This window comes from Hemiscyllium ocellatum, chromosome X (genome assembly GCF_020745735.1).
Source record: "Hemiscyllium ocellatum isolate sHemOce1 chromosome X, sHemOce1.pat.X.cur, whole genome shotgun sequence".
Lineage (NCBI taxonomy): Eukaryota > Metazoa > Chordata > Chondrichthyes > Orectolobiformes > Hemiscylliidae > Hemiscyllium > Hemiscyllium ocellatum.
The window spans coordinates 11,163,290-11,189,789 of NC_083453.1; the positions used below are offsets into that span (position 1 = coordinate 11,163,290).

At 43.0% G+C, this 26,500-nt stretch overlaps 1 protein-coding gene across 2 annotated transcripts in view; it reads right to left on the minus strand.

The window, feature by feature from the left end:
• LOC132805824 (cysteine sulfinic acid decarboxylase-like) overlaps positions 1-26,500 on the minus strand; it is a 48,930-nt gene that overhangs the window by 3,930 nt on the left and 18,500 nt on the right. For both annotated transcript variants that reach the window (XM_060821114.1, XM_060821115.1), the window contains exons 6-13: positions 24,187-24,302; positions 21,612-21,691; positions 19,893-19,947; positions 18,487-18,603; positions 14,519-14,583; positions 12,658-12,739; positions 9,169-9,368; positions 765-816 (exon numbers count right to left, since the gene is read on the minus strand). In XM_060821114.1, the coding sequence (XP_060677097.1) occupies positions 765-816; positions 9,169-9,368; positions 12,658-12,739; positions 14,519-14,583; positions 18,487-18,603; positions 19,893-19,947; positions 21,612-21,691; positions 24,187-24,302 (767 nt within the window). The remainder of the gene's footprint in view (positions 1-764; positions 817-9,168; positions 9,369-12,657; positions 12,740-14,518; positions 14,584-18,486; positions 18,604-19,892; positions 19,948-21,611; positions 21,692-24,186; positions 24,303-26,500) is intronic.

The following is a 26,500-nucleotide window of genomic DNA, read 5'->3' on the forward strand; positions in this document are numbered from 1 at the left end:
TGCAAGTAATGCCAGAGTTGACGAGACATTTGGGTGATGGAACGTAGACCAAATACGGCTCCACGATAGTGAAAAGCTCAACGACTGGGAAGGGGCAGAATCTCTACGGGTGAAAAATGTGTAGCTAGGGCCACCAGTAAATAAAACCTTTGGTCATCCGGAAGGTTAGCAAGAAGAAACTGCAGTTCAATAGAGGAGCAGTCTGATAGCAGAATGTTGGAATCACACTGGACAGACATTAAAAAAAGTGACCAAAACAAAGTGGCAGACATTAGGTGACACCTAAGTTTTGAAAAGAATCAGACTTACGATCTCAAAATGGACTGCAAAAGACCCTCCCTGACAACCCAAACACAAAGATGCCTTTATTTCTGCTGTCCTCCACATCACACCATGGTGACTACTTCCCATAGTTACCTTGGACTTCATTCCTCCCCCACCAAACGCTCAGGAATCCTGCCGGTCTCCAACCCAACTAGGAGCACCCCACTCACCCTCCCACAACAATAGCAGGTAAATCAGTCAGGGACCTGGAGGCAGTGCCATGGGAAGAGAGATGTGAAGTGTTACTGAGTAGGAGAAGGCAGAGGAGTTTGATGAAATTGGAAGCAGGGATTTTCATCCATTTCAATTAAAAAAAAGGGGGGATTATTCAATAACGTTCCATTTTACAACTACGATTATGGAGAGATGAAATCAGAGGCTGAAGTATCAAGTATGGAAAAAGGGGAAAACTTTGAAGTATAGTTAAAGTGGCATTTTACCTCCATCAGTAGTCGAAAACATTCTCTTTTCTTCATCTCATTGACAAAATATCTGAGGGAAAGGAAAATTCCATGATCGAATGATATTAACACACAAAAGGAAACCTCAGAATTACATCTAAAAGCCAGCAAGTAAAACAGTGCGATGGAAGGGACAGGGGAAAGCAACAACCTCTCATATGAATTGGTGAGCATTGTAACCTCCTCATACTAATACATCCTCACAGGATATTGTGTATGGCATCCGTTATCATGGGTATTCTGGTGGTCCAGAGATGTGCACTAATCATCTAGAGAGGAGTCCTCAATCTCTACTGTCAATTTGAAGTTAAATAAATTTTGATCAAGAATATAGGACCATGATAACTACAAAAAGCATTGAAGTGTTCAAATGGGTTCACATGTGCCCTTGTGGGCAAGAATCCTTACACAATCTGAGCTCTGCAACTCCAGACCTACAAACACACTAATGGTAGACAAAGGCTCTCAAGCCAAGTGACCAATACTCAAACCAAAGAACATTCCCAGAGCAGCAACAGGGATTCTTGAGAAATAGGATGGCAACCTTCAACAGCAACATAGGTCTCTCCTCATGCTAAAACAGGATGCAACATGATCATACAACAAACAACAGATAAAAGCTCTTCAACCCTCACGCATGGTGGTAATTAAACAAAAGGCAATATGTCTGCATGACCTTTCCTAATGACAGCTGACTCCAACATAATTGCAACAGACAAGGATAAAGCATTTGCTTCAGGCAGAAGTACTGAATGACTAATCCACCTTGGTCCCCAGCACCATAGTTTGCAATTTTAAACCAATTCAATTCACAAAAAAAGAAATGGCTGAAGGTACTGAACAGTGAAAGGCTACAATGTCTCAGCAGTCATGCTGAAAAGGTTGAGTGCCAAAACTAGTCACACCCTCATCAAGCCATTCCAGTAGAGAGACACTACTGGCATCCACCCAGTAACGTGGAGAATTGTTCAAGTGCACAATGTCGGGAAAAAGCAGGAATGAAGAGCTCCTCAACTTTAAGACCGCGTATTTTATTTTCCTGCAGTTTTGATTATTGACTGAAATGAGAACGTAATAGTTTTAAAAATAGAGGATTGTTCAGGGGCTTTAAGTAACTTGACACTCACTATAAACATTGTTTACACAGCTGCTATTCAAGCAGTAGTTGAAGTGTAATTTGCAGATGAGCTGGAGCCAAGGGCACTGTAGGAATGGAGGTCCAACCAGCAAACAAGTAGCTGATTGATAACAATAACTGGTCAATAGTCCCCAGACCAAAGGCCTTCTACCTGCCAACAACTACATGATTGGATGGGTGAACAAGATAGTTTGTCTCGATCAAAAAGGTTCATAGACTCTGAAGCCATCTCTGCAGTAAAAAACAAATACTGCAAGCCTGGAAACAAAGCCAATTTATTTTTTCTACAGTAGCTGCTGTGAACTAACTTCCAATTGATAAAAGTCAGATATTTGTAAGTGAGGAGCAAACAGAAGAAAGTACATAGAGAAAGGAAGCAGCACTGTGAATGAGCACAAGAATCATCTCACCTAATCCTGTGAACGGGAGCCAGCTGAAGTGGTTTTATGTAGAGTCATAGAATTATACAGCACTGAAACAGGCCCTTTAGTCCAATCAGTCCATGCCAAATTAAAAGTAGTCCCATTTGGCTGCCCTCGCCCATATCCCACCAAATCTTTCCTATTCATAGTGACATGGTGCAATGAGCGCGTGCGCGCGCGCACACACACACACACACACACACACACACACACACACACACACAAAGACCTCATCATTGACCTCAAAAGAAAGAAGAACATGCCTCCACCTACATCAACAGAACAGAGGTTGAGGGAGTGGAGGGCGTCAAGGTCCTAGGAGTGACAGTAACCGACAACCCATCCTGGACTTCCCATGTAGATGGGACGGTCAAGAAAGCACAACATCTCTTCCTCAAGTGTCTCAGAAAATTTGGTACATCTGTATGGACCCTCACCAACTTAAACAGATGCAACAGAGAAAGCATACTGTCCAGGTGCATTACAGCCTGGCACAGCAACTGCTCTACCCAGGACTGTAAGAAACTACAGAAGGTTGGGTACACAGCCCAGACCATCACAGAAGCCAACCTCCCATCCATGGACTCCATTTACACAGCTCGCTGCTGCAGAAAGGCTGCCAATGTCAAAGACCCCTCCCATCCTGGCAATGGTCTCCTATAGCCTCTTCAATCAGACAGAAGATACAGAAGCCTGAACATGTACCAGCAGGTTCAGAAACAGCTTCTTCCCAGCAGTTATCAGACTGATGAATGGGCTTTCCAGCCTCAAAAAATGCTGATCTTACAAACGTTGATCTCATCTAGTGTACACCCTGTGCAATGTAACTTGTATGCATCAAGTACATCCTTGCTTACAATGATCTGCCTGTACTGCTCATAAAGCTGTTCACTGTGCTTCAGTACATTCATTTATTGTCACAAGTATGTTTGGACATTGGAATTATACGCACATTCACCACTTCCTCAGGAAGTTCATTCCACACCCAGTCTTTCTACCCCAAACATAACACCAGTACCATCCCCATGCAAGAGTTGTTTAAGGGGGTTAGCATTTTATATAGTAGAGTTACATGCTGTTAGTTTATAATTTTTATCTGTAGCTAGAATTGATTTTTGTAATAAATAGTAATTCTTGTCAAGTACACAAACTTGGTCTGTGCTATCAGGGTCTAAAAGACACAAAATTCCCCCATTTCTGTATTTTTCAAAATCTAACTTTTATGACAATTTTAAGAGTAACAGGGCTCAAGTTTTAGTCTGCTACTCCAGTGAGGTGTAACAATTAGCACTTGCTCAGCAATAACCTGTTTACTGATGTGCAGTTTGGGTTCCACCAGGGTCACTCGGTTCCTGATCGGATTACATGCTCAAACTTGAGCAAAAAAAAACAAACAGCTGAATTCCAAAGATGAGATGAGACAGTGACTGTCCTTTATATCAAGGTCAAATCATAAAATCAGAAGTGGGGGTGCTTGCTTTATGTTCAGCACCATTTCACAACTTTAATACTAAAGAAGTTCAAGTCCAAATGCAAAACCTAGACAGTATTCAGTCACATTCATGCCACACAGTTGTCAAGCAAAGACTACCTTCACCAAAAAAAAGTTAATCTAAATCACTTCTTTTCACCCTCCCCCCCCCCCCACCACCTTAGAATTCAATGGCACTACCATTGTTGAAACCCACTAACATTATCCTGGGATTATCATGGGTCAGAAACCCAATGAACTGTGAAACAAGAGCAGGTCAGAGGCTATGAATACTGCAGCAAGTAATTCCCCAAAGCCTGTCCCACCATCGACAAGGCACAAGTCAGGAGGGTGATAGAAGATTCCCCAATTGCCTGGATGGATGCAGCTCAACACCATCCCAGACAAAGCTGGCTGATTGATTGGCACCACATCCACCACCAACATTCACTCCCCTTCATCCCTGATGCATAGCTGCAGCAGTCTGTACCATCCACAAGATGCACTGCAGCAACCAAGGAAGGGTCCTTATTAGATTACTTAGTGTGGAAACAGGCCCTTCGGCCCAACAAGTCCACACCGACCCGCCGAAGCGCAACCCACCCATACCCCTACATATACCCCTTACCTAACACTACAGGCAATTTAGCATGGCCAATTCACCTGACCCGCACATCTTTGGACTGTGGGAGGAAACCGGAGCACCCGGAGGAAACCCACGCAGACACGGGGAGAACGTGCAAACTCCACACAGTCAGTCGCCTGAGGCAGGAATCGAACCCAGGTCCCTGGCGCTGTGAGGCAGCAGTGCTAACCACTGCGCCACCGTGCCACCCCTTCAACAGTACCTTATAAACCCACAACCTCTACCACCTAGAGCAATACAACAGCTCAAGCAAGAGAGGGCTGAGACTCCACATTAAACCCCAGCTACAAAAGCTCAAGCAGTTGGAAAGCAGCTTGGAATGAGGAGCTCAGAATGTGGGAGAGGTGGAGTGACTGATTGAAGGAGAAGCAAGAGAGCACGTGGAAGTGGAGCATTGATTGTCCAAGCAAAACCGGTGGTGGCAGGGAGGAGCAGATGATCTACAGATGGGGACAACATTTCAGATTCATTAGGTCAAAAAGGTCACGAGATAGAACAGTATAGCTCATGATATTGTGCCGAACATTTATCTTGATCCAAGATCAACCTAACCTACACACCTCAACTTACTACCATTCATGTGGTTGTCCAGCAGTTGCTTAAATGTCTCTGACTCTACACCACCGCTGGCAGTGCATTCCACATACCCACCACACTCTGCATAAAGAACCTACCTCTGACATCTCCCCTATATCTTCCTCCAAACACCTTAAAATTATGACCCCTTGTGACAGTCATTTCTGCCCTGGGAAAAAAGTCTCTGCCACTTATTACCTTGTATACCTCTATCAAGTTACCTCTCCTTCTCTCCAGTGTAAAAGGCCTAGCTCACTCAACCTCTTCATAAGACATGCCCAATTCCAGGCAGCATTCTGGTAAATCTCATCTGCACCTTCTCTAAAGCATCTATATCCTTCCTATAATGAGGCAACCAGAACTGAATGCAATATTCCAGCTGTGGTCTAACCAGGGCTTTATAGAACTGCAGCATAACCTCACGTCTCTTAAACTCAATCCCCATGCTAAGGAAAGCCAACACACCAAATGCCTTACTAACAACCCTAAAAATCGACCTGGGTGGCAACTTTCAGGGATCTATGGACATGGACCCAAAGATCCCTCTGTTCCTCCACACTACCAAAAATCCTGCCTTTAACCTTGTATTCTGCATTTAAATTCAACCTTTAAAGTTGATATCTTCACACGTTTCCAGGTTGAACTCCATCTGCCACTTCTTAGCCCAGTTCTGCATCCTGTCAATGTCTCGTTGCAACCTACAACAGCCCTCCACACTATCCCCAACTCCACCAACCTTCATGTCATCAGCAAACCTACTAGTCCACCCTTCCACTTCTTCAAAGTCATTTATAAAAATCACCAACAGCAGAAGTCCCACAACAGATTCCTGCAGAACACCACTGGTCACCAAGCTCCAGGCTGAATACTTTCCATCTACCACCACCCTGTCTTCTATGGGCCAGCCAAATTTCCCTGTATCTCATGCCCCTTTAATTTCTGAACGAGCCTACTGTGGGGAACCTTATCAAACACCTTGCTAAAAATCCATATACAACAAATCCATTGCTCTACCTTGATCAATGTGTCTCGTCACATCCTCAAAAGAATTCAATAAGGTTTGTTAGGCAAGACCTGCCCCTGACAAAGCCATGCTGACTATGGTTTTCCAAATAATCACAAATCTGGTCTCTCAGGGTACTCTCCAATACTTTGTCCAACATGGACGAAAAATCGGCTGGTCTGTAATTCCCAGGATTATCCCTATTCCCTTTCTTGAACAAGGGAATAACATTTGCCCCCCTCCAAACACCTGGCACTACTCTAGTGGACAGTGAGGACAAAGATCATCACAGCAAGCTCTTCCCCAGCTTCCTGTAGTAACCTAGGATGCATCCTGTCTGGCCCAGGAGAATTAGCTATCCTAGTGTTTTTCAAGATTTCCAGCACATCCTCCTTCTTAACATCAACCAGTTCAAGCATCTGTTTGTTTCACAATGTTCTTACAAACATCAAGATCCCTTTCAGTCGTGAAAACTGAGGCAAAGTATTCATTAAAGGACTTCCCCTACTTCCTCAGACTCCAGTGCAAGTTCCCTCCACCATCCCTGATCAGCCCTACCCTCACTCTAACCATCCTTTGTTCCTCATGCAAGTGTAGAATGCCTCTGGGTTTTCCTTAATCCTACCCACTAAAGCTTTTTCATGCCCCCTTCTAGCTTGCCCAAGTCTCTTCAGTTCCTTCCTGGTTACTTTGTAACCCTCTAGAGTCCTATCTGATCCTTGCCTCTTCAATCTTTAGCAAGCTTCCTTCTTCCTCTTGATTAGATGTTCCACACCCCTTGTCACCAAAGTTTCTTCCAACCTGCCATCCCTCCCTTGCCTCAGTGGTAGCCATAACAAGGAGAGGCCAGTGATGGACTGGAGTGGAAAAAGTTACAATCACAACACCAAGTTATGGTCCAACAGATGTATTTGGAAGCACTAGCTTTCAAAACACTGCTCCTTCACAGCTACCTGATGAAGGAGCAACGCTCTGAAAGCTAGTGCTTCCAAATAAACTTGATCTATAACCTGGTGTGAGATTTTTAAAACTTTACCTCAGCGAGGCAAACCTGTTCAGCACTATCAGCAGGCGCTTCCTAAACAACCTCCACATTTCTATTGTGCATTTCCCTGGGCACATCTGTTCCAATTCAGGCACCTGTCATTCCTCCTCCCCCAATTACTGCCCATACTGTCTGCTCCTATCCCTCTCCATGGATATAGTGACAGAGAGAAAGCAAATGTTATGCTAGTCTTTCCATCCAGTGATAGAGGCTGTCGTTATCCTCCACTGCAGTTAGTCAGGAATCTTTCACAAATGATCTTCAAACAAGAGGCACAACAATGAATATCTTCAAAAGAAATAATACAGAATACTAAAGAATGAAATACAATTAGCAATAATAGGATATTAGCAATGCAGAGCAACAAGACAATCTTTCCTCAATGCTGCAGCCTGCAAAAGTCCTGACAAGTAGGAAACAGTAGATTAAACTGTACATTGATATTAAGGAAGGTACAGAAATAATTTATAAAGAACTGCCCCCAGGATGAGGGACTTCAGTTACAGAATTCAAGAGGTGATTTGATAGAGATGTTCAAAATGAGGAGTTCACAGAAACTGTTCCCACTGAGAGAAGTTACAAGAATTTCAGGACATTTGGGGTGACTGCTTCAAGAAATAATGGTGACATGAGGAAAAACAACTTTGTTGTTACGCAGTGAAATGTAGAACGCACTGTCAAGAGTGTGGTAGAGGCAGATTCAGATTCAATCAAGGCTTTCAAAAAGCAATGAGATCATTGTATGAAAAAAAAAGTTGCAGGACAACAAGAAAAAGGCAAGAGGGCAAGTTCTTCTTGCTGAGCGCTGGTAGACAAGAGATATGCCAATTGGCACTTTAGTGCTGTTGTGAAAGAGCATGCTCATACTTTCACAACCTTAGGATATTCCAAAAACAATCAAGTACATTTTGCTTTTTCATGGAACGCAAGTCAGCATTGAATGATAAAGGATTAGAATATTCATTTGGATTTTAAAAAGAGGAAACTAGAGTTTTGGTTATATTTCTTTGAAGGTACCATTTCAGAAAAAGGTCAGAGTCATTTAGGACAGTGAACTACAGATATTACTTTGCATGGTCCTCAGTTTGCCAGCCATTAGAATTCAGGTAGCTCGTTTCCTCAGTATGAAGCTTCTCATACCATTCAGAAGTTCCAATCAGCACCCAATCAAGAAGTTTTGCAATGGATATGTAGGAGGTAACACAACCAAATGAGCTCTGACCAAAACTAAATGACAACTTATATTTATATAGCAGTGTAGCACTGTAGAAGTTTTAGATCAGGAGGCAATTCAGTCCACTGTATCTATGCTGGTTGATGAGCTGTCCAGCTATCACATCTGCCAGCTCTTGATCTGAACCCACCTGAGGTGATGATATCTCAAGGATATAACCAAATCTTGTCATTAAAAGGATTAAGGGTTTCTGACTCTGCCTAAAAAGATGGCAGAGGTGTGCCAGATACCCCTCCAACCACCCCACATTGTAACAGAGTTAAATATAATAAAAATGCCCAAGTCTCTTTATAATAGCATCAAACCATGTTTGACGCTGGAGATTAGGACAGGTGATCAGAAGCTCATTCAAACAGCAAGATCAGTTTTAGGAGATAGCTTCAGGCCTTGGCATCTGAAGGCACAACTACCAATGGCACAGCAACAGAAATCAGACATTCAAAAGATCAAAATTGGAGAAACGCAGATATCACAAAGAATTAAAACAGCGGGAGGAAATTATTAGAGATAGAGAAGCAAGACACCATGGAGGGATTTGAACAGTCAAGTTGAGGTCTACAAAACATACCAATGCGGAGGGTAGACCATGTGGCCCCTCAAGCCTGCTGCTCTATTCAATAAGATAATGGCTAATTGGATTACTTCACGTTCTCTGCCCACAACAACCTTCCATTCCCTTGTTAAGATCAAGGGATCAACCTACTTATGCCTGAAAAAAAGTTATTCAAGGACCGTGCTTCCAGTCTTTTGTGAAAGACTGTTCCAAAGACAAAAACCCTCAGAAAAATGGTGATCTCAAGTGTGTGACCCCCAAGTTGTCAATGCAAGATCATAGTCCTAATACAAACCTAGTGCAGGCAAAGGCACGGTCAACTCTTTCCTCCAGCCCTCGAGTACCAATGGCTTTCCACATCAGCCACAGCTTGAGGCAATCCACTTTCCGGCCACACTGCAGAGACTTGTCACCTGTATCGTAACAGATGTTGTAGAACTTGTCTTGCTGGAAAAGGTAGCTGGCATTGGCTGCATGACAAGTTTTCAGAAGGTCCTAGAGAAAAAAAGAATTCACAACAAAGTGGGCAAGAAAGGTTACAGCCACAGCATACAGTCCTCTTACACAAATAAAAGCCATGATTGAGGTGCTGGTGTTGGACTGGGGTGGACAAAGTTAAAAGTCACAACACCAGGTTATAGTCCAACAGGTTTAATTGGAAGCACTAGCTTTCAAAACGCTGCTCCTTCATCAGGTGGTTGTCTGACACCTGTGTTCCTTCAATTTTGATTTCTTGAACGTCTCATTCCAGTTTTGTTTGCGCCTTCGGATGCCAACGTCTGATAAAAGGAGTGGCACTCAAAGCTAAATGCTTCCAAATAAACTTTAGATTAGATTAGACTTACAGTGTGGAAACAGGCCCTTCGGCCCAACAAGTCCACACCGACCCGCCGAAGCGCAACCCACCCATACCCCTACATTTACCCCTACCTAACACTACAGGCAATTTAGCATGGCCAATTCACCTGACCCGCACATCTTTGGACTGTGGGAGGAAACCGGAGCACCCGGAGGAAACCCACGCAGACAAGGGGAGAACGTGCAAACTCCACACAGTCAGTCGCCTGAGTCGGGAATTGAACCCGGGTCTCAGGCGCTGTGAGGCAGCAGTGCTAACCACTCTGCCACCGTGCCGCCCAAAACTTGTTGGACTAGAACCTGGTGTTGAGAGAAATAAAAGCATTAGGTTATTCACCATTTAGTTAAGTAGTTACTTATTTTTCTTCAAACTTCCCTCAACCAAATTAGCAAACAGCTCTGACACCACCCACTGGCCCCGCTCCCACATTGCTGCTGCTGCTCATTCTACACAACCAAAAACAGAACCATTACAGGGGAAATAAAAGCTTAAAATACACCTCCACATTAGGGAGGACCAGGGCTCAACTGGAGCTCAAAGTCAGAGTTAGAGATCTACAGCATGGAAACAGACCCTTCAGTCCAATCTGTCCACGCTGACCAGATATCTCAACCCAATCTAGTCCCACCTGCCAGCACCCAGCCCATATCCCTCCAAACCCTTCCTATTCACGTACCCATCCAAATGCCTCTTTAAATGTTGCAATTGTACCAGCCTCCATCACATCCTCTGACAGCTCATTCCATACACGTACCACCCTCTGAAAAAGTTGCCCCTTAGGTCTCTTTTATATCTTTCCCCTCTCACCCTAAACCTATGCCCTCTAGTTCTGGACTCCCCCCACCCCAGGGAAAAGACTATTTACCCTATCCATGCCCCTCATGATTTTATAAGCCTTTTATAAAAGGTCACCTCTCAGCCTCCAACACTCCAGGGAAAACAGTCCCAGCCTATTCAACCTCTCCCTATAGCTCAAATCCTCCAACCTTGGCAACATCCTTGTAAATCTTTTCTGAACCCTTTCAATTTTCACAACATCTCTCTGATAAGGAAAGAAACATGAATTGCACGATGTCCTGTACAGCCGCAACATAACCTCCCAACTCCTGTACTCAATACTCTGACCAATAAAGGAAAGCATACCAAACACCACCTTCACTATCCTATCTACCTGTGACTCCACTTTTAAAAAGGACCTATGAATCTGCACTCCAAGGTCTCTTCGTTCAGTAACACTCCCTCAGACCTTACCAGTAAGTGTATAAGTCCTGCTAAGATTTGCTTTCCCAAAATGCAGCACCTCGCATTTATCCAAATTAAACTCCATCTGCCACTTCTCAGCCCATTGGCCCACCTGATCAAGATCCTGTTGTAATCTGAGATAATCTTCTTTGCTGTCCACTGCACCTCCAATTTTGGTGTCATCAGCATACTTAATAACTATACCTCTTATGCTCACACCCAAATCATTTTATAGAAAAAAGGGACAAAAAAAAAGTAGAGGACCCAGCACCGATCCTTGTGGCACTCCACTGGTCACAGGCCTCCAGTCGGAAAAACAACCCTCCACCACCACCCTGTTTTTTTTAAACCTTGGAGCCAATTCTCAGAATGACAAGTTGCTTCATTTGGCCACCTGTACAGAGACCCATGCAAAACTGTCTGGGAGCCATTAAAAAGCTACAAAAATCAAACAGGTGAGACAGGAAGGTTATTGAGAGGAAAAAAAGAGTAAAGCAAGCACAAAAAGGCAGGCTCTGGAGAAACTGGGTGAATGATAAGGGTTTTAAAAAACCTTTACTCCTTATCTAACCCCATGCTGTGCCTACCCTGGGAGTGAAGAGGTAACTTTAACTTCTGCAGTACCCAGCATTTAATGTGGCAGCACAATGGGTTTGAAAATAATTTCCCATTGCAGAGTCTCAATTTAGTGCAACACTGTATTGCAATAATCACATTGGATGATTAGCCTTTAAACAAAAAAAGTCAAAACAAAAAAAAATAGATTTGAGAAAGATCTCAGGAGATTGGCTATTAACATTATTTTTCCAGAGGATGTAACTGATAACTGCTCGCTCCCCTTTTATTTAGCCTGTCATATACTTGGATTTCCAAAATCATTTGGTAAGGCGGTAAAACAACAAAAGACTGATATGCAAGCTAAAGGCACAGGATAGAGAATTGATTAACAAATAGGAAGCAGTGAGTAAGGATAAGTGAGGTATTTTGAACTTGGCAGACTGTGACTAGTAGAATCCTACAAGGATCAGTGCTGGAGCTTCAATTAATTGCAATCAAAACGAGATGACCTATAAAAAGGGTCAGAGAGTAAGGTATCTAGATACGCCAATAGAAAGCAAGATGAAAAGGCGAACAGAGGGGAGGAAAAAAGACACAGGCAGGTTAAATGAGCAAGCTACAAGGTGGTGGCTGGGGGATATGACAACTGGAGTTTTGTATAGCATCTTTCATAACCTCAGGAGATCCTGAAGTGCTTTAGCGTTTGAAGTGTCAACATCATTGTAATGAGAGAAATGTAACAAAGCTAATTTCCACACAGCAAACTGCCACAGCATGATAAATCACAAGGTACTCAAGACACAGTGGATAACCACCTAAATGAGGGCTATCCTGAAACCACAGCCAGTGACAGTACAATGTGGAAGGTGTACTGCAATTAAAAGCCAGCGATGGTTTTCGGAATGTGCATAACTGCAAATCCCTGAAAGCATGGGACAGGCTCAACATTGTACCATCCATTGCTCAAAGCCTGGAAGCAAACAAGCATCAAAAATGACCACATAGGTAAGGCAATGGGGACAGCCAGTGCCCATAGGACAGGAGCCCAAATGTCAATAGTACCACTGGGAGCTGGGGTGTGTCATGGAACAACCCTTTGTGCCAGGACAACTAATTTTCACTCACAGTGTTGTCTTTGAGCAGAAAGGCAGAACACTGTAGCCCTGCCAACAGCATTTTGTGGGGGTTCCAGGCAACAGAATCAGCCCTAAAAAGGGGAGAAAAGAGAAGTTGATTAATGTCAACATATTCAGGGTGCTCTTAGTTTGTCCTATTAAAACAGATGTTGGAAATGCACTAAATACCACCCATTATAAAGGGGAATGGTGCAAGGATGGGGTTGGATCAATCCCTAGCCTGGTGGAACAAGCCCTATCCAAACCAACATTCCCCCTCAGGCAACCTCCAAGTAATGACTTACCTGCTAAATTGTCAGCTTTTATTTCAGAATCACCACCATTCACAGGCTTTTTAAAAAAAAAGTTTCCAATATTTTGTTCATTCACCCTTATTTTCACACAACACAACATTTTGCAGCCAAGGTAGCAGACAGTAATGTAGGTCAGGCCTCTCAGACAGAGAAAGCACCCTTGCTCCCAATGACTACAGATCACAAACCTGGACCAGACCACAGGCAGCAAGAAAAGACAGACGTAGATCTCAAAGTGCAACTCAGGAATGATTCTCTATTTGGCACAACTGGTCAAATGTCATTTTGAAGGCACAGGAGTCACATCCTCATGATTTCAATGCAGGTACATTGGCTGTACATCCTCACAAAGAGGAGATCAAATTAAACAGCTTGATCATTCAAGTTTTTCATAACCGGTCAGGGCTTCCCCCTCAACACCATCCAGGGCCCCAAACAGTCCTTCCAGGTAAGACAGAGGTTCACCTGCCTCTCTTCCAACCTAGTTTATTGCATCAGGTGCTCCCGATGTAGTCTTCTCGACAAATCAGTGAGACCAAACGTAAACTCAGGGCACATTTTGCCAAGCATCTCAACCAGGCCCGCAAGGGCCGACCCGACCTCCCAGTCACTGCCCATTTTAAAATTTGCCTTCCCACTCTTTCTGACATGACCATCCTGGGCTTCCTCCATTGCCACAATGAATCAGACCACAAATTGGAGGAACACCGCCTCATCTTCCACCCGGGCAGCCTACAGCTTGGAGGACTCAACATGGAGTTCTCCAATTTCAAATACCCTCCCTTCCCAACCTCCGACACCTTTTCCAGCCCCTCCCCCTCCCTTCCATCTCTCTGACTTACCATTCCACTTACCAACTGGATTAATTCCTCCCATCCACCAACCAGGTCATACCCTCTACTTATGTTCACCTATCCCTACCTCACCATCTCACAGCACCACCTCCCACGCCTCCCCAAAACAGTCCTCAAGGGTTACACCTGAAACATTGACGACTCCACCTCCTCATGCAGTCTGTCTTGCTGTGTTCTTCCAGCCTCCTGCTGGCCTACCTTGGATTCAAGAATCTGCAAAGTCCTAACCACACTTCACTTCCAAATCCAGGCAATTATGCAAAAAAAAACAGAACGTTTAAAAAAAGTCACTATGTATCCAAGCGATCGAATATCTTTTCACCACAGTCTCGAGGGATAGGAGAATAAAATAAATGGCATGCCTGACATCTGTTTAAAAAGTAAACAAACAGTATTTTAGCCATGTGTGTACAACTCATGTGGCAATAAACACTAATTATCACTATGACCATCACAAATCACTTGCTCATCAGAAAGCAATGCGGTCTTAAAATGTTTAAAGATCAAACAGTACAAGAAGTTAGCCCTGCCCACAAACTGCTGGTAACAGCCAGGAGATGAAAAATATGCTCTTAAGTGAAAAGACTACAACAAAAATCAAATCTTGGACATAAGAATGCCCATTAATGTGCTGGCATCTTTTAATAAACATACCCTTTAGAAAATAGAAACAGTGTAGAAAGTACAGAATTACAGTTCACACCTCTCGATTCCAGTCAGCAAATCCCGATGTTTCCTGGAGACGAGGGCACTTCCACCCCAGGCTGCCTATTTAGATGGGGAGAGAGAGGGGGAGGAGAGAGTGAGAAACAGCAAAAGGCAAGAGCACTACATTAAAGGCATTCACACTTTGGGCAGCTGGACAAGGGATAGTATCAAACCACATCTTCCAAGGTAACCAGTGACACAATTAAGATTAAAACAAAGAACTACAGATGCTGCAAGTCTGAAACAAAGAAAATGCTGGAGAACTCAACAAGTCTGGCAGCATTTGCAGAGAGAAGAACACAGGTAATGTCGAGTCCAGTAACCCTTTGTCAGAGTTAAGGTATTGCACACATTCCTGCCCATGTCGAAGGATGTCAATCTCTGACAACAATTTGTTTTCGTTTCAGATTTCCAACATCCACAGTGCTTTGTTTTATTATGGTAACGATAGTGTTTCAAATAAACATTGTCAAAAAGTGTGGTGCTAGAAAAGCACAGCCAGTCAGGCAGCATCTGAGGAGCACGAGAGTCAACATTTCAGACATGAGCCCTTCATCAGCTCTTTTCCTGCTCCTCGGATGCTGCCTGACCAGCTGTGCTTATCCAGCACCACACTTCAACTCTAATCTCCAGTCTTCATTTTCTCCTACGACGTGACTGTCAGGCTGTTGCTTGACTAAAGTCAGATGTATAGCAGGGAAACAGACCCTTCGGTCCAACTCGTCCAGATATCCCAACCCAATCTAGTCCCACCTGCCAGCACCTGGCCCATATCCCTCCAAACCCTTCCTATTCATATACCCATCCAAATGCCTCTTAAATGTTGCAATTGTACCAGCCTCCACCACTTCCTCTGGCAGCTCATTCCATACACGTACCACCCTCTGTGTGGAAAAAGTTGCCCCTTAGGTCTCTTTTATATCTTTCTCCTCTCACCCTATACCTTCTAGTTCTGGACTCCCCCACTCCAGGGAAAAGACCTTGTCTATTTACCCTATCCATGCCCCTCAATTTTGTAAACCTCTATAAGGTCACCACTCAGCCTCCGATGTTCCAGGGAAAACAGCCTCAGCCTATTCAGCCTCTCCATATAGCTCAAACCCTCCAACCCTAGCAACACCCTTGTAGATCTTTTCTGAACCCTTTCAAGTTTCACAACATCTTTCCAATAGGAAGGAGACCAGAATTGCATGCAATATTCCAACAGTGGCCTAACCAATGTCCTGTACAGCTGCAACATGACCTCCCAACTCCTGTACTCAGTAACGCCTTCTTCACTTTCCCGGGACACTTAAGGAGCTATGAACCTGCACTCCAAGGTCTCTGTTCAGCAACACTCCCTCAGACCTTACCATTAAGTGTACAAGTCCTGCTAAGATTTGCTTTTCCAAAATGCAGCACCTCGCATTTATCTGAATTAAACTCCATCTGCCATTTCTCAGTCCATTGGCCCATCTGATCAGGATCCTGTTGTAATCTGAGGTAACACTCTTCGCTGTCCACTACACCTCCAATTTTGGTGTCATCTGCAAACTTACTAACTGTACCTCCTATGCTCACATCCAAATCATTTTGGATAAATGACAAAAAGTAGTGAACGCAGCACCACTGTCACAGGCCTCCACTACCACCCTCAGTCTTCTACCTTTGAGCCAGTTCTGTATCCAAATGGCTAGTTCTCCCTGTATAGGGTGAGATCTAATCTAGCTAACCAGTCTCCCATGGGGAACCTTGTCGAACGCCTTACTGAAGTCTACATAGATCATGTCTACTGCTCTGCCCACATCAATCCTCAGTTTTTTTGAAGTAGGAACAATCAAGTTCATGGGACATTAATTCCCACAGACAAAGCCATGTTGACGACACCTAACCAGTCCTTGCCTTTCCAAATACATGTACATCCTATCCCTCTGGATTCCCTCCAACAACTTGCTCACCACCAACATCAGGCTCACTGGTCTACAGTTCCCTGGCTTGTCCTTACTACCCTTCTTAAGCAAACAATGACACCACGTTAGCCACCTCCAGTCTTCCGACACCTTACTTGTGACTATCGATGATACAAATTTTTAGACAGTTCTCCCAATGATGCACTAGCCTCCAAAATGTTAGTAAGAAGCACTTTACAAGGTCAACAGGACTAGTTTGCTTGGAACTAAATCCTGAGACAGTACCTTTCATACTCACGATAACCACCATGTTAAAAAAAGAAAAGGGCAACAGAGATAGGAACACTGCCATCTGCAAGCTCCCCTCCAAGTCACTCACCATCCTGACTGAAATATCCTTCACTGTTGCTGGGTCAAGATCCTGGTATTGCCTCCTGAAAGGCATTGTGGGTCCAGCTACAAGACATGGTTCAAGGCAGCATCACATCACCTTCTCAAAGGCAGCTAGGGAATTTAAACACTGGCCCTCCCAGTCACACAGTCATTCTGAGACTCCCTCCCTACTAGTATAGTGGGCATATCTGAAGACAGCTCAGCACAACCTTCTGAACAGCAATGAGGGATTGGCCCAGCCAATGGCACTGACATCCTCCCAGAGTTTTTAATATTCAAATCCAAACAAATGGAGCCTTTGGTTCAAGTTGTTGCTTATACCTCTGGACTGAGCAGACAGACCAAAACTGCAGCTGTTGGGTTAGGTGTCAGTATGGAGAGTACCTGCACTTCAACTCAAGGCTGCAGAACAGATTGTTTAAAATATGCTTTTATTCACCAAATAGTGCTGATCAATGCAAGACTAAGGATTATGAAAGCAGTAAAAAAAAAGCAGGTAATAAACAACACAAGTTGCAATTCCATATGAAATGGCGTACTGCAGTTTCAGAGTACTGCCAGTTTCTATGCTATGAGTAAACCTTTTATGAAATAGGCAGAAATAAAATTTAAACTTGGATCATAAGGAGGAAGGTTCCTGTGGCAGAGTGGTTGTTCAACCTCTGGACGAGAAGGCCTGGGTTGAAAGACTCATGTCAAAGGGAGACATCTCAATAGGTTGATCAGAAATATTTAGAGCATACAGCTACAATTATTTTTGGGGGGGGAAAAAAAAAGAAACCTGTGGATCTTCAGTCTATCCATATAGCATTCCTCAACCAGTCCACCCCAGACTAAACCAGAAGTTTCTTCAGAAAATTTGCAAATAAGTTTCTCAGTGTTAGGTAAGTATTAATGGCATCAGAGGATGACAACTGGAGAGAAATATAGCAAAGAGTCTTCAAGCTACATGGATAGTTCGATCACAACCTCCATATTCTGCTCAAAAGATGCAGCTTAAGTAGTAAGCGTATAGGGAGTCAATAGAGATCAGCAAGTGTGAAGTTTGTAGGGCTTTAGAACATTTTAAGCCTTGCATTACCAAAAAGATTTCACAGAGGCAGTTGCAATGGATCTAAAAGTATGGACAAAGAAATATATGCTTGAGTTATGGGGACAGGGGAGTAAAAAAGGAAAAGAAAATCATTGCAGCAGCCTCACAAGAGCTTAAGTAGAAGTGCCAGCCAAACATTTTTTGGGTTGGGGAGAGGTTTGTACTTATTGTTTTCATTCTCACAATAGGCAAAATCAGCCAGTTAAACCTTTAATGTCTGCCACATCCCACAGCTACTGCGCCCCATTGCAACACTGAATGGCCAAGAATGCATGGCCACTACTTGTGCCCAATGCTCCTTAGATGTCAAGTCAATAATACATTATCCTGACATCCACTTGTCCCCCTTACTTAGGCAGAGGCTTTATTTTCCCATTACTTCCAACTGAAAAATCCACAAATTGATTTTGCTGGCAACATCTATGGAGCAAAACCCACGAACTCCCCTCACCCAGGAGATTTGGTCAAACACCCCTGACAAAAGACAACTGATCAGACAGGGAACATGGCTGTTCAAAATTCACTCAAATACCAGAAATATTGAAATGATCATCCAGCTATAATCACTGGATCCATCATCCAACTTACATCAACATGAAGCCAGATTCCATAATTTTCACAGATATCAGCAATTTCCGGCAGGGGATCAAACGCTCCAAAGACAGTTGTTCCAGCTGTAGCACTCACAAGGAATGGAACTGCTCCCTAAAACCAGAGAGAGTATTGGGTGAGTTGCCTTAGAGTAGCAGTGGCTTGTCAAACGCAGGGGTCCCTGCAACTGTAGTGTGTCCCACTAACATGGCTGGGTGAATTTCATAATACCAGAGAAACAGCTGGACATAAAAACTGCCCACCCACAGAGCACAAGTCATGTTTCAGTGGTCGCTATAGGAGCCCCACTAATCATAGATGTCAGCACCTCACCGACAGACTCAGCACTCCAATCATCTGTGGTAAACTCCCAGTGGACATCAGAAAACATGGATTAACAGAGAAAGAATAAAAATGCCACTGAAGAGGAAATTTGTTCAAATGTAACTTTTGACACAGGGTAAACTCTCCTGCTTAATTTAAACCAGCAACAAGATTCTTCTCCTACAATAACCTGTGAAAATTTGAGACAAAAGTAGTAAAAATTAACAAATTTCTGAATGTATAACAGAATAATTAACTAATGCTTACAACTCCTTCCTCTCACCTATCGTTTACCTTCCCCCTTCTACAATACTAGCCCGATAAAACCCCTGATTAAAGACTTACAAAACAGAAAAGTTTCTTCTCAAAACCAGGCAGCTTTCAGTTTTCTCTGTATTCCTGTCTTTTCTTCTTCTTGGGGATTCGCCTTCACAGGTTACTGATCAATAAAAGGTACCTTTAAAAGAGCTATTTTTCTGGACAGTGTGCAGATGTCATTGGCTTGGTAGTTCTCCTCCCAACTGTTCAATTTTCCCTAGTTTTATACCCCCCAAAGCATCAGATTGGTGTCATTGGCTTTTAAAAGATGGCCAATACACTAAAACCAAACTGGCTTAGAGAGTTAGTGTTTGTTTTGGGGTACATTTAAACTGATTGGCCTAATTCAAATCTGTTTTGGTCTCCAGGCAACTAGCTACCCCAGTAGCTGAACCACATGTTTCCATTCTATCTTATTGAAAACACTTTGTGCTGTCACTGCTAGCTTTTACTCTTAAAACTGCAGTACACCCACATCTTCATAAGATTACAGAAGGAAGGAGAACTCTGCAACTAAAGGTCCCACATAATCATGTCCCCATAGTCTGTGCTGATCTTAAAAGAAGTCATAGGGTTATCACTACTGGCTTCAATGTTTATGGGTGGGACAGAATTCCCTCTACATTCACCCAATGAGTTGGACTAATTGGGCAAGACATGTGGAACCCAAATGTCAGGAAATGGGAAAAATGGGGCAGGGAGAAATCAGACACCAAAATGAAACAAACTAGCATTGCCCATTTAATGCAAGTGGTACATACCTTGGACTTGGCTGCAGAAATCTGCTTTTCCAGTTCTTCTGGAATCATCTTGCCCCTATTCAAATGTTAACACATGAAAAAAAAAATTGTTAAAGAATGGTACAGACCTCCCACACCAACAAGCTTAGTGGGCAACAGTGAGCCAGCATTAACAGGTACACAGTCTCCCAATCATCTCTATCAGAGTCCAGTTTCCAACCAACCAGCCTCTCTTCTCAAACAGTATAAGATGTTCTTCCGTCACCTTGGCATTGTCACAAGTGTCTTGACACATGCAAGACAAAAAAAAGTGCATTTATTCCAAACAATACTCTAGTTTTGTACTACCAAATGACAACACTGAAAAGTACTGGAGTAAACATTGCGTAACACGCCATTTCCTCAAAAGAAACAGAGATACAAGACAAGACTCCGTAGATAGCACACATGCCTTCACAAGTCAGTGTGTTTAAGAACCATTTTGGAATCTGGAGCACACAATCTATGCTGTTATTCTGGTGATTGTTATTGTTGTCAGATTCAATCGTTCACATGGGACATGAAGCCAAGATCCCATTCCGCCCTCAAAAGGGAATGGCGAACAAATAACTGCATTTAGACAGGGACCAGATAATGAATAAGTGCTGCTGATGGAGGGATGAACATTGTGCACAATGTCATGGAAGGCCTCCCTTGCTCAAAACAGTAATCTTCTACATAAACCAGCGAGAGATGGAGGCTGCAACTTCATTGTAGATCTGAAAGATGGCACCTCTGGAAATATATGACACTCCCCCACTGATTTACAGATTTTGATGCTTAAGCCCTTGCAAGTGAACAAGCTCCCTCCACACACACACACACACACACACACACACACACACACACACTATTTATTGCCTGCTCCCAAAAGCTTTTGAACAGAATGGCTTGTTAGAACATGTCAGAGAAGTTAACAGTCAACCACATTGATGTAGGACTGGAATCACATGTAGGCCAGACCAGGTAAGGATGGCAGATTTCCTTCCCAAAAGGAAATGAGTACTAAGCTGAGTTTTTACAATACTTGGTGATAGTTGGTGACAACTATCAGAGTAACCTTTAATTATAGAAATTTAAAATCCATTAGCAGTCATGATGGTACTTGAAGAGCATTAGTCTGGGCCTCTGGATTACTAATCCAGTGATATTACCATCACACAAATGTCTGTCTCTCACCTTCCCATTGAACTTCTCTTCATGAGATCACTTGAAAAAGGAATAGGTCATCTCTGTAAGAGTACAGTACAGGAGACTTCCTTACAAAAATCTTAAATTTGCAATGAACATGGTGGTTTCGAGTGTTCTGTTGCAGTCAGACTTCAGCAGGTAATGAAAGACTCACTGAAGTTTGGAGCTTGGGACACATTCCCAGAAAAACAAAAAAAAGTGAAAGTTGGGATAGCACAGCAGTGCAGGAGAACACCAAGGTTGGGGGGGAACAAATGACAACGACAACGACAATGACAATCACCACCAAATTTTGGTTTTAAAACATATGGAAGGAGCTCCACAAAGAGATCCTCAGAAATCAATCCCAAAAACTGTAAGGTAATTTCTCCTGATATTTTCTTTCTCAGAACTATAGCACTCTTGAGAAAAGCTTTGGGACATTTCAGTGTGTAAAAATGTACAAGTTCTTGTTTAGATCCTTATGAGGGATATAATTACTTAAAACCTAACACCACACCAGTGACTCACCGTTGATCAGCTTTTACCAAATAGACATTGTCTGTACCCAGACCCTGGAATGCAGCTCCTTTAGTCACAGAATAATGGCACTGTGAATGAAGGAAATAATGCCAGTTCATTATTTTATGCAGTTTTCAGCATGATGGCATAAAACAGAAAGGTCTTAAAGGAATATTAATGGCAAAAAAAGTCATTGGAGGAGATCAGAGGCTGATTAGAGAATAAACAGACCTTCTTGGTGAAGGAACGCTGTGCCGTGTTCATGGAGGTGCAGGGCACTTTGGCCAAGATATTATAAAGGAAGGCTATCCTTCAAAATTCAGAAGGAAGAACAGGGACTGATTAAGAGTTTTGTAAAAAGGGAAACAAAAGTCAGGAATTTGATGCAAAGAGAGAGGGGGGTTGCTTTGTATTCTTATTCAAAAGACTTGTAGCAGCTAAAGGAGGCTTATCTCTAATCTAGGAAATGAACTGGAGATTGCAGTAAAATTATTTGGCACATGAGACGAGGAGCATGCCAATTGGTCAAATATTCCAGATAATCACAAGATCCACATAAACAATGTAAAAACAAATAACAAATTTAATGCAGTTATACTTTTTTTCTTTAAGACATTGCATTGTTACCAGCAGAGAGCCTTCTCAGTTGCACCTCGACTACTTGGATGTCGCAGAAGATCGCAGTATTTGAGGAGAAATTGACAAACTTGTCGATATTTCATGTGGCCATTCGATTGAACAAGTATGATTGTATTGAGGTAAATATCTTTTAAAACACTATCATATTTGGACGGAAAACAATACAGAACACTTCAGGGTATTTGAGGCATATAATTTGTGTTGGGTTATCAAGCATACCAGCTCATAAGGTGTTGGTAAAAAAAAGTTTGGTGTACTTCATTGAATTAAAAATGTTATTTATATATCAATAAAAATCAATTGATAGACATCAGTTGGTGTACCATAAGTGGAACATGACAAAATTTGTGGAAAGCATGACCCCCTATCTACTGAGGAGGCCTGTAGCTAAGGAAATTTGGGCTCAGAGTTGCTGAGCTAGAATATAATTTGCAAATATTGTGGGGCATCAGACATGGTGTTAATGGAAGGCATATCTGGACATTTGGGTTTTAGAAGGCAGTCACATCCATTGGGTGCAATAGAAAAACTTAGGGTTGGGCTGCGATCAGGGATAGACAGGGAGACAAAGTCAGGCAGTTACAGGGATCCAGTGCATAATGATGGAGGACCCTTAACCTTGAACTTTGATCAGCAGGTAGGAGGTGCTTTTCTCGAGGGCTACCTTTGACAGAAGGGGTCAGTAGTTGGAGGAAATTTGGCTCAATTACTAAGCTGAATCAATGACACGCAAACCGATGAGTCATGTACTATAGGAGGCCGATCCATATTTTGGAAGTGGGAGAGAACAAAAAAAAAGGGAGAAAAGAGCACGCGAAAAAAAGAGAAAAAGAAAAAGGAGGAGGAGATGCTATCAGGGAGACAGGTACTGATCATCGCTTCAGCAATGAGACGCTGTAATTTGCCAGCTACCAGCACAAAAGGAATGCACTTCATTGCTGGAATCGGGCAGGCTTGGAGCAGGAGGGAGTAGATCCACAATGGAACTCAGAATGACATTTGAGGAGAGCTGAAGAAGCTCTAGTCCAAAGTAGAGATGTAAATTGGGTTGTTACTGGAGCTATGCATCAAGGGTGCCAGAGGAAGAAGTCCCACCTGCTCCAGAGGTTTGTAATAACATCACTGAACAGGGTGATTGAGAAAAAAAAGCACTCACTGAGGACTGAGATCAAGACAAATATCTTCACTCAAAAAGGTCGTGAATTTTTGGTTTGGTCTGTCCCCCGGGATTGTAAATGCTCCATTATAGAATATATTCAAGTCTGAGATCATTGGTCACTCATGACACGTAACGATTTGAAGAGACAAAATGGAGTTAATGTAGTAGACCAGCCAAGATCTTATTGATCGGGGGACTTACACTCAGCTTACAGTGCAAGATAGGAGAGACACAGACAGACAAAAAGTGAGAAAGACATCACGCACTCAAGATGGAGGCGAGTGAGGCTTTTTCCAGGGGCGGAACAGTATTAAAGTCCTGGAGAGGTTTAGGTTGCAGACTGCAAGAAGGAATGTTAAGGAGAAAACAAAGATTTATATCAGAGGCTAGATTAGATTACTTACAGTGTGGAAACAGGCCCTTCGGCCCAACAAGTCCACACCGACCCGCCGAAGCGCAACCCACCCATACCCCTTCCCTAACACTACGGGCAATTTAGCATATCCAATTTACCTGACCCGCACATCTTTGGACTGTGGGAGGAAACCCACGCAGACACGGGGAGAACGTGCAAACTCCACACAGTCAGTCGCCTGAGGTGGGAATTGAAGCCAGGTCCCTGGCGCTGTGAAGCAGCAGCGCTAACCACTGTGCCACCGTGCCGCCCAATTTTCTTCAAACGGAACAATAAAATATGTGTTAATTAAATGACAAATCATTTCATATTTTTTTTAAAAAAGGCCATAGAAACAGACCAACCTATGAGTCAATCCCTAAAGAACTCACTTCTTCAGAGGTGAAGACGGCCAATCTCGGCATCTCCCACAAGCCACATTTTTTAATTTCAGGGAAGAGCTTGTACCTGGCCACATTCATAGCGTACATATTGGACATAGAGCCTCCTGTGGATAGAAGAATCATTCCAAAATATTATTAATAAATTCATGCATTCACCGTTACCAATTTCTCTAATCACGGTTACAGAGAGACAGAGAGACAGAGAGACAGAGAGACAGAGAGACAGAGAGACAGAGAGACAGAGAGACAGAGAGACAGAGAGACAGAGAGACAGAGAGACAGAGAGACAGAGAGACAGAGAGACAGAGAGACAGAGAGACAGAGAGACAGAGAGACAGAGAGACAGAGAGACAGAGAGACGCTTCTTTAAGAAGGTTACGCTGTCCTTGGGTTTTTCCCCCTCTCCAGAGAGGTTATAAAAGCAGTGATTCCGAAAAGTCTGGCTTGAATGGATTTTTAGGGCCAGTTTGATTATAGCTAACAGATATTGCCTCACACAAAAGGCTCGAGTTTTAAAAAAAAACACTTGCACGACTAAAGAAAAGTGGCCAGTTCTCCCAGCTCAGCTTTTCTCTGGTTTGGTTTCAGTTTGGCTGTTCACAATGCTGGCAGTCAGTTTGAGGCTACTGGTCCATGAAACAGCAACATGGAAGGTAGTGTTCATGCTGAATCCCTCTGCCATCTCTCTCTTGTAAGACCCTGTGTTTGATTTTATCTTTTGGGCCAAGGGGTGTTTATGGGGATTGATACAAGTATTGGGAACAGCATAATTAAGTTGGGATAATCTATTGGGATTTCGGATAGATTAAGTTATTCGATATTCTCTCTCTTTTGTTGGTATTACATTTGGTAATCTTGTAAATAAATTTCTGTATTGTTTGAAACTAAGTGGTTTGACCAGCAGCATCCCTCCTGGAATATGTGCGTTACACCTGCTTAAAACAATGAGCAAACTTAGGGCCTGGGCTACTTTGTTGAAATGTTGAGGTGGTCTGGCCTGGTCCATAAACCATAGGGTTTTGTTTTAGGAACTGTTAAGAAGAAATGCATCCTCATGCCTGAAGACTGCCAATTTCTTTTCCCTTCCCAATTGCTGCAAGCTGTAATTTTTAACTGGTACAAAGATCTTTAACAAGTGGGAAGTAGCCACTCTGTACCTCATACAAACAAGAGGAAGTATTGGAGAGGGAAGATAAAGAAGTAGCGTTCTAATCAGCGCAAGAACCATTTCAGCAAACCCAGCACTGAACTGCTTTCCCAGTCTTTCCTCTGCCCATACCCACATTTCTTTTCATAGATGTACATACAATATTTTCTATAAACTTTAACTTTAGTGGCAACTCCAGAAATTGCAAGGCTTAACTTCCAGTGCACTGCCCCACTGAGTTCAGGATGAGAACTAAAGGCAATGGTAGGGCCCATTAGGGACCAAAACACTTGTGGATGATGTGAGTAAGGCTCTTCACGACTAGTCCAAGTTCACAATGGAGGGGATAAAGTTGGTTAGCAGCAAGTGTGAAATAATAGATAGCATAGCGAGATGGGAAGCATTAAAACAAGTTTTGGATCTTTGAACATGGATGAACCTCTAGTCCCATATTTAAAATGTATCCCAGACTGCTAAAAAGAGGGGGAGGAAGTAACTGACCACCACTGTCCAACAATGAGCACAGTGCCAGAGAGGACTGTAACACAAGGGAGGAAGGAATCATAGGCCAGTCAACCTAAAAACTCAGTCGTGGCAAACTACAGGTAGCAGAAATCATTTGGAGACATGCAGAGCATGGATTTGCAGAGGAAAGGTGATGTCTGACTAATTGAACTTAATGTTTTAAGGGGGGGAAAAAAAAAGGATGGTTGATAAGGTTCACATGTTTTCTGTCAGCTGTATGGATTTTACTAAGGTTTTTGACAAGAGCATACATGGCAGACAGTTCAGAAAGTGAATAGCTCAAGCAATTCAAGTGAAAGTTAGATTCAATGCAGGCTCAGCTAAAGGAACCAAAAGGATAATTAGTCCTTCTCCATATCCCCGCCATTTAAATCTCCAATCATTTTTATATGTAGATGTGTTTCCAAATGCAACAAAAATTGACTGCATGGTTAATAGCAAAGGAGAAAGCTATCAACTGGAGGAAGACATCAATGAAAGGTGGAGAGAAAAGTGACCATTGGAATTCAATCCAGAGAAGCAGAAGCTAATGGAGCTAGGGGAGGGCAAACAAAGCAAGGGAACCCACAAAGATGGAAGCTGTAGTGCTAGTGGACCTTATCCTCAAGAGTCTTGACAGGGTGAAAGTGG